The sequence below is a fragment of the Chiloscyllium plagiosum genome, unplaced genomic scaffold (assembly GCF_037043375.1).
Source record: "Chiloscyllium plagiosum isolate Xiang-an unplaced genomic scaffold, Cpla_swu_hap1 HiC_scaffold_11, whole genome shotgun sequence".
NCBI classification, from domain to species: domain Eukaryota; kingdom Metazoa; phylum Chordata; class Chondrichthyes; order Orectolobiformes; family Hemiscylliidae; genus Chiloscyllium; species Chiloscyllium plagiosum.
Genome location: NW_028270149.1, coordinates 71440553 through 71449365, shown reverse-complemented (window position 1 = coordinate 71449365; position 8813 = coordinate 71440553). Strand labels below are relative to the sequence as shown.

Here is an 8813-nt window from a genome sequence, read left to right as displayed (position 1 = left end):
ATCCCAGGTATGACTCAACTAGTGCCCCTAATATCCATTGATTCCAGTTTTGCGAGGGAATCAATGGGTATCAATGGGCATCCTCTCTGTGCTTGATCCACCAGTGTAAGGTTGTCAACAGTTGAACTGGAGATGGTATCTGCTGATATATAGAAGCTTGCTTGCTTGTATTGGTCTTGTATGCAAATCACATGAGATGAAGACAAAATTGTTATATCTGCAGAAGCATTTTTGCGAATTTGTTTTTACTCCAACAATGAGATTAGCAGTTTATGACCAGTCTCTATAAGAAGTGTCAGACACTTTATGTAACCTGAAAATCTCTCACAGGTCTATATAACTAAGAGTGCTTCATTTTCAATAACTGCATGCCAAGTCTCTGCATCTGTTAATACTTCAACTGTTTTCTTCAGCTGCTCTTAGAAGAGAATTGTTCCAATAACTCTGTCTGAGGCATCTACAGCAATAAAAGTCAAGAATGATTGTTTCCAGTGGGTAAAGATTCTGCAAAGGTCAACACAACTTTGATCTTCCCCTTGATGTGTGTCTATGCCATACTTGAAACAATTTAAGTATTTCAAGGATTCAGTAATGGGTGCCAAGTAAATATTTTACCAACGTCTGATGTAAAAATTGCAGATGAAGAGTCACCAGACTCGAATGTTAATTCTGCTTTCTTCCCAAAGGTGCTGTCAGACCTGGTGAGTTTTTCCAACAATTTCTGTTTCTTTTTGTTTCAGATTTCCAGGATCTATAGTCTTTTCTTTTATAAAAGAAATTGTTAACCATTCTCTGAAAACTTTGCAAATCAGGTAGTGACTTTAGAGCATGGAGCTCTTTAACTGTCCTTGTTTGCTTCATTTAATGCCATCCTTGTTGATGATATGTCCTGGAAATTAGATAGTCCTCGACGAACACACATTATTCATTGAAGGTAAGGCCTGCTGCCAGTAGTCATTTCAAAATTGTATGCACTCTCTGATTATGAATTTCTGTCAGTTCTGCATGGATTGGGATATCCGTAGGCATAGATCACTGTCCAGTCCTTGCAGGATGTTTTATATCATATGTTACATATTCTCTGGAGCTGAGGCAAATCTGTTGTCATAATATCATCCAAAGGGAATGCTGAATGGGGTAAGGCTCACCTAATGAACTCTTCCAAGATCCACTGTTCGCATTAAGCTTAATTGAAGAGCTTGCTGTTAGAGATCTGGAAGCTTTCATCGACAGTAATCATGGGATAGATTTCTCTATCTATTGTGCGTTTGAGAAGTGTAACGTCACAACATATTCTGATAGAATGCTTAGGTTTTGACCCAATGACCATGCTTGAACACCATTGTGTTGGCGCGACACCTGTGAGATGGTGACTATGTTGGTCATCTCCTGAAACTGTGACTTACAAGGCATCCAGAAGGTGGCAGAGTAGGGTTCCTGAGCCGGGGCTCATTCACTTTGATTGCTTTTCTTTTCTTTTTACTTATGTCTTGTCCAGAGCTGAGACAGCATAGGCGATGGTGAGGAACTCCAGCACAGATATGCGTGAGCCCAGCGTGGGCATGGTAGTGGCAGCGAGTGAGCCCCTACTTTTTTTTTCCCAGAGCGAACACGGGACCTGGCATCAGGATCAGCCCCAGCCACATTGACGGAGGCAACGTTGGGGGCTTAGGCCCAGCGGCACAGGATGGTGCCTGAGGATTGGCCACTTGGTCACTGGTTGGGTGCAGTGCTGGTGACGGCGAAATAGTATGGAATGGCATCACAGCAACATCGACAAGGTAGGCAAAAGATGATGCCTGAAGAGTGATGACTCCCACCACAGTGCTTGGTTCCAGTGTAGATGGTGGTGAGGCAGTGCAGGAGGGATGGTGGCACAGGTGTTGTTGATGATGGACTCTCTTCAAGCGAGCTCTTTCAGTTTTTTTTCTTATTTTTGAAACTATTCAAAATAGTGCCGGATAGTGGCAACAATAGAAAAGCTTTTCACTCTATTTTACTGTTTTTCTCGCTGTAAAATACAAGTGAAAATTCTTAAAAATCATTCAAAATCATTCATTCCATTAAAGGATGCGGAATCTTCCAACATGTGCTATATTCTGTGTTATGTTTTCCAAAACCAGTGACAAGTTCTTGCTCAAAATGACTCTTTTCTTAGTTTGTGAGCACTTGCATTTGGCAGAGTCAGTGCAGAGAACAGCATGCTTTCTTGCTCAATATTGTGCTCTGCTGATTATGGATGAGATGTACCTTTTCTGAATAAGAATAATCTTTATGCTTCAAATGTGCTGTTGAATTCTCTATAATTTCAGGAGTTGTCCCACCCACCCTATGTAATATGAAGTCAGGATGTTACAACCATTTTTACTTCAACCAAGTGTTTTTCAGACAGTACAGCAATACTTGCTCTGCTGACAAGTTGAAATGAGTTAACCTGTGTGATCTGTGTTATGGAGAAAGTGAGGACTGCTGATGCTGGAGATCAGAGTCGAGAGTGTGGTGCTGGAAAAGCACAGCAGGTCAGGCAGCATCCGAGGAGCAGGAGAATCAAAGTTTCAAGCATAAGCCCTTCATCAGGAATCATGAAGGGCTTATGAAGGACTTCTGCCGAAAACATCGATTCCCCTGCTCCTCGAGTGCTGCCTGACCTGCTGTGCTTTTCCAGCACCACACTCTCGACTCTGATCTGTGTTATATCAAGTTCAGATGGGCCATCTATTACTCCTAATGAAGATTGATTGATATCTTTCAAAGATGCCATATTACCATATAATGTTATGTGTACTATTGAAGATATGTCTTGGCATTCTGGATTATCTTCCAACAATGAAGATGTTAACTTCTTTGTACAAGCAAGCATTATAGGTTCTGTGATTCAATGGTTGTTTTTAACATTCTCTGGAAATGTCCCACTTTCTTACAAAAGTTGCATTGATGCAATAAAGCTGGTCATTGTTTCTGTTTGTGTGCTTTTCTAATCCACATCTGGATTAGAAAATCCAGCATTTGCAGCATTAAAGGATTTAACAATGTTTTGCTCTGGTCTATGAGGTGATGTTTTCAAACCTTCAAAAGTTGACCAAGCCTGATGATCTTGGACTCAATTGGTTTTCTGTTCCCATCAATCTTGTATTGTTTGCAATTTTCAGTATCTGCCCCATCTGGACACGTGATCATTTTTTGATGGTCTGAAATCTGAAAGAGATGTATCAGAAAATCGAATTGCAACTTTGTAATTAATAATTAAAACAACATCTTTACAAAATTCTGACAATGTGTGAAGATCATAAAGCCACAGCAGGTTGTCTCGGTAACTGGAATACTCTTTTCCAATCTCTTCAATCAGGCAGCAGTTACAGAAGCTTGGACACATGCACCAACAGGTTCAACAACAGTTTCTTCCCTGCTGTTATTATACTGCTGAGCAGACCACTCTAATTTCAAATCTAACGTTGATCTTGCTTTTGTGCACCTCCAGTGCACTCATAACTTTGTATGCCTTGCTCTGTCTAAACTCCCTACGATCTAAATGTCCTTGTTTGTATAATCTGCTTGTACTGTTTGCAAATCAAAACTTTTCACTGTACTTAGCTTTATGTGACAACAATAAATCAAATCCTTTATTAGATCCACTTCACTCCATTACACAATTGGTATTTGATTTAAGATAATTTTCAGATGCTCTTACAGTATGATCAAAGACCTCCTTCTGTTCTGTCAGATTCTGTATTTTTTAAAAACATGACCTGTAAACGGATAAGAAAAGTGTGGCGCTGGAAAAGCACAGCAGGTCAGGCAGCATCCAAGGAGCAGGAGAGTCAACGTTTTGGGCATGAGCCCTTCATTGGGAATTCCTGACAAAGGGCTTATGCGCGAAACGTCGACTCTCCTGCTCCTTGGATGCTGCCTGACCTGCTGTGCTTTTCCAGCAACACATTCTCGACTCTGATCTCCAGCATCTGCAGACCTCACTTTCTCCCACTGCTCTTTGTACTGTTGAATACTGCATCCACAGAAGCTGACAGACTCGGTATTTTTGAGCTGCTGAACTTTGATAGAGTCATAGAGGTGTACAGCACAGAAACAGAACTTTCAGTCCAAATTGTCCATGCCAACCAGGTAACCTAAATGAATCTGGTCCCATTTGCCAGCACTTGGCCCATGTCCCTCTAAACCCTCCCTATTCACATACCCATCCAGATACCTTTTAAATGTTGTAATTGAACCAGCCTCCACCACTTCCTCTGGCAGCTTATTCCACACACACACACTACCTTCTGCATGACAAAGCTGCCCCTTAGGTCTCTTTTAAAGCTTTCCCTCTCGCCCTAAACCTATATCCCCTAGTTTGGAACCCCCACCCTGGCGAAAAGATTTTGACTATTCAGTCTATGTGCCTCATGATTTTATAAACCTCTGTAAGGTCACTCCTCAGTCTCTGACACTCCAAGGAAAATAGCCCCAGCCTATTCAGCCTGTCCCGAAAGCTCAAACCCTCCAACCCTGGCCACATTCTTGTAAATCTTTTTTTAAACTCTTTCAACTTTCACACCATCTTTCCTGTAGCAGGGAGACCAGAATTGAACGCAGTATTCCACAAGTGGCCTAACCAATGCCCTTATAGCTGCAATATGTACATTAGGTTTTCTGTTTGGACTTTTTTATCCTTTCTTCTCCTTGAATGGGTGTAATTTTTGCATAACTGAAGATGTATTCAAGCTGGCGCTGTCCAGTCAAAGTCCAAATTTCTATTCATCATCTTATGTGTGAAGTACTGTCCACTCCTGCAACCTAGATGGTTCACATAGATTCATCGCCATCTAGGTGAAGCATCAAGGATGTCTTGGGGTCAATTCACTGCCACAAATCCTCCTTACCTGTAATAGTCTCGGATACAACATGGAGAAGCTTGCCCACAGAATGTCTTAGGTAGAAGCTAGGTTGAAGTGTTAGTAAAACAGAGTATGTTTATGGTTTTTGCCATGGTTTTGGTCATCATATTAAAGGAAAGATATTATTTCATTGAAGGCAAATCAGAGAAGGTTCAGTAGGATGATCCCTGGTTTGGAGGGATTGTCTTATGAGCAATGGTTAAACACGTTGGGGCTCTACTCATCTGAATTTAGGAGAATGGGGGCTGATGTCAATGAAACATATAGCATTCTTAAGGGGCTTGACAGGGTAAATGTTTCCCCTTTTGCAAAAGTCTAGGTCCAGAGGGCATAGTCTCAGAATATAGGAGCAACTGGTTAAGACTGAGATGAGGAGGAATTTCTTCTCTCAGAGGGTTATGAGTGTTTGGAACACTTTGGCACATAGAGCTGCAGAGGCAGAGACCTTGTACATATTTCAGGCTGAGATAGATTAGAGTTTTAGAGTCATACAGCTGAGAAACAGACCCATTATCCAACTCGTCCATGCTGATCAGGTTTCCTAACCTAAACTGGCCCAATTTGCCTGTGTTTGGCTTATATCCCTCTAAAACCTTCCTATTCATGTACCAGTGGGAGTATTGATAAAAGGTAAAGTCACCAATGTCTCAACAGACCACAGGGCTGTTCCCTCATCAGAGAGAGATGACTAGTGCTGGTTTAACCTAAGGGTCACCATACCTCCCACAAGGAGGAGAGATTGCAAAGGACAGTCCTTCATTGTAACCCCAGCCAGTGCAGGAATTGAACCCATACTGTTGGTGTCACTCTGCATTACAAAACCAGCCAGGTCTTCCTGGAGACAGTGGCCTATATCCTGATGAGTGCAGATTACATGATATCAGTTAGCCTTTTCAGTTCCTAACTGCATTATACAAGAAAGAACAGCCGCTGTTAACCGAAAGAGGCAGGTAGAGAATGACAGCCGGATTGGCACCAAGTTGATGATCAACATAACAGAACCACCAGATGATATGGCTAAACTTTCTCCCCCTCTGTCATCCAGACAGTCATCTAGCATGCTTCCTTCATTCCCTCTCCTCTGTTCTAAACCTCACCCCCCACAAACATAATAAAGACAGTCACCCTTGTCCTCACCTACCATCCCGCCAATCTCTGCACCCAATGCATCATCCTCAAACACTTCCACTAACTCCAACTGGACTCCACCAACAACATGATCCCCTCCCCACCCTTTCCTGTCTTCCGTAAGGACCAATTCCTTGGTCAGTCTTTGGTTTGTGCCACTCTCCCCACCAAACCCTCCCCACCCCTCCCAAACCCCCAGGATGCAAAACCTGCCAGCACACCACCCACTCTCACCTCCATCCAGGGCCCCAAACTGTCCTTCCAGGTGAGACAGAGGTTCAGCCGCCTCTCCTCCAACCTAGTTTAGTGTATCTGGTGCTCTCGATGTGGTTTTCCGTACATCAGTGAAACCAAATGTAAACTCAGGGCACTTTTTGCCAAGCATCTCAGCCAGGCCTGTAAGGGCCAGCCTGACCTCTCGGTCACCACTCATTTCACTTTCCCTTCGCACTCCCGCTCTAACATGTCCATCCTCCATTGCCACAGTGAGTGAGATCACAAATTGGAAGAACAACACCTCATCTTCTGGTTGGGCAGCCGACAGTCCAGACGACTCAACATTGAGTTCTCCAATTTCAAATAACATCCCTTCCCATCCCCCAACTCCCTCGCCAGCTCTTCCCCTTCCCTTCCATTCCTCTAACTGGCACTTCCTTCCAGCTACCAACTGGATTCATTTCTCCAATTGACCACCCAGGCTGTACCCTCAACCTGTGTTCACTTATTACTACTTCACCACTCTGCCTCTCTTCTCATCCAATACCGTCTTGCATCCCTCCCCTTTATCTGCAGCTCCCCCTATAGCTACCCCTATTCTTGAAGAAGAGTTAAACCCCAAACGTTGAATCCACCATCTCCAGATGCTGCCTGGCTTGCTGTGTTCTTCCAGCCTCCTGCCTGTCTACTTTGGATTCCAGCCTCTGCAGTTTTGTTGTCTGTGACCCAAAACCTAGCCTTCAGCACAGATAAGTCAGCAGGTCTCACTAAGGGGCATGAAAATGCCTTTACACTTCTTACCCTCACTGAAATGATATGTAGGAAGAGTTGAGATTACTGGTGGGGATTGAAATAGTCCTGTATTTTAGCTTCTGAAAGATAGTGATATCATTGCAGAAGTGGCTTAAATTTATAGAGTATGGTAAAATTCTACACTGGCAAGTCAACAACGCTTGAAATCTAATAACAAAATGACAGAAACGTGATGACCTTGTAAACTCTGTCAGTTTAACCTTGTGGAAGAAGGAGCCCTGTTAAAATCCATGGCCTATGTTGGTAATAATTAATTTACTGCACTGAATTCAATCCAAGATCTGTGGCAAGAAAAACAATGCATAAATGTATAACTGAAATGTACAATCAACAGTTGTTGACTTGGAACTGGAGAAGAAATTCATGCTGTCAAGCCGTATGGAATATTTTGAAGAAGTAACATAAAGACTACAATCTTTAACGTTGGCCTGACAGAGCCGTAAATGTCTGGGAATTTCACCATATGCTGCACATCAATCTATTAAATGCAAGGTTAGTAGTATAGCAGTATCTCAGCTGTTGAATGCGAGTCTGAGCCAGTGTCTATGAGTGTCGAAGCCAGTGACAGAGATTGTCTGAGCGGAAATCTGTGTGAGTGTCTGAGCTGGGGTCTGTGAGTGTCTGAGCTGGAGTCAGTGTAAGTGTCTGAGCCGGTGTCTCTGTGAATGTCTGAGCTGGAGTCTGTGTGAGTGTCTGAGCCGGATGCTGTGTGAGTGTCTGAACTGGAGTCTGTGTGAGTGTCTGAGCTGGAGTTTGTGTGAGTGTCTGAGCCGGAATCTCAGTGAGTGTCTGAGCAGGAGTCTGTGTGAGTGTCTGAGCCGGAGTCTGTGTGAGTGTCTGAGCCGGAGTCTGTGAGAGTGTCTGAGCTGGAGACTGTGAAAGTGACTGAGCCGGAGTCTCTATGAGTGTCTGAGTCGGAGTCTGTGAGAGTGTCTGAGCTGGAGTCTCTGTGAGTGTCTGAGCCGGTGTCTCTGTGAGAGTCTGAGATGGAGTCGGTGTGAGTGACTGAGCCAGAGTCTGTGTGAGTGTCTGAGCTGGAGTCTGTGTGAGTGTCTGGGCCGGAGTCTGTGTGAGTGTCTGAGTCGGAGTCTGTGAGAGTGACTGAGCCAGAGTCTGTGTGAGTGTCTGAGCTGGAGTCTGTGTGAGTGTCTGGGCCGGAGTCTGTGTGAGTGTCTGAGTCGGAGTCTGTGTGAGTGTCTGAGCTGGAGTCTGTGTGAGTGTCTGAGCTGGAGTCTGTGTGAGTGTCTGAGCTGGAGTCTGTGTGAGTGTCTGAACTGGAGTCTGTGTGTGTGTCTGAGCTAGAGTTTGTGTGACTGTCTGAGCCGGTGTCTGTGTGAGTGACCGAGCTGAGGTCTGTGTGAGTGTCTGAGCCGGAGTCTGTGTGAGAGTCTGAGCCGGAGTCTCAGTGAGTGTCTGAGTCAGAGTCTGTGTGAGTGTCTGAGCCGGTGACTGTTTGAGTGTCTGAGACAGAGTCTGTGTGAGTGTCTGAGTCGGAGTCTGTGTGAGTGTCTGAGCTGGAGTCTGTGTGAGTGTCTGAGCCGGAATCTGTGTGAGTGTCTGAACTGGAGTCTGTGTGAGTGTCTGAGCCGGAGTTTGTGTGAGTGTCTGAGCTGGAGTCTGTGTGAGTGTCTGAGCTGGAGCTGTGTGAGTGACTGAGTCGGTGTCTGTGTGAGTGTCTGAGCCGGAGTCTCTGTAAGTGTCTGAGCCAGAATCTCTGTGAGTGTCGGAGATGGAGTCTGTGTCTGTCTGAGCCAGAGTCTGTGT

At 44.3% G+C, this 8813-nt stretch overlaps 1 protein-coding gene across 2 annotated transcripts in view; it reads left to right on the top strand.

The window, feature by feature from the left end:
- Nucleotides 1-7376: 7376 nt before the first annotated feature.
- The window catches only part of clic2 (CLIC family member 2), a 50738-nt gene continuing 49301 nt past the window's right edge, over nucleotides 7377-8813 (top strand). Inside the window, exon 1 of one of the 2 annotated variants that reach the window (XM_043704476.2) lies at nucleotides 7377-7541. In XM_043704476.2, the coding sequence (XP_043560411.2) occupies nucleotides 7535-7541 (7 nt within the window). In that variant the 5' untranslated portion in view covers nucleotides 7377-7534. The remainder of the gene's footprint in view (nucleotides 7542-8813) is intronic. The other variant, XM_043704477.2, reaches the window with a different exon arrangement.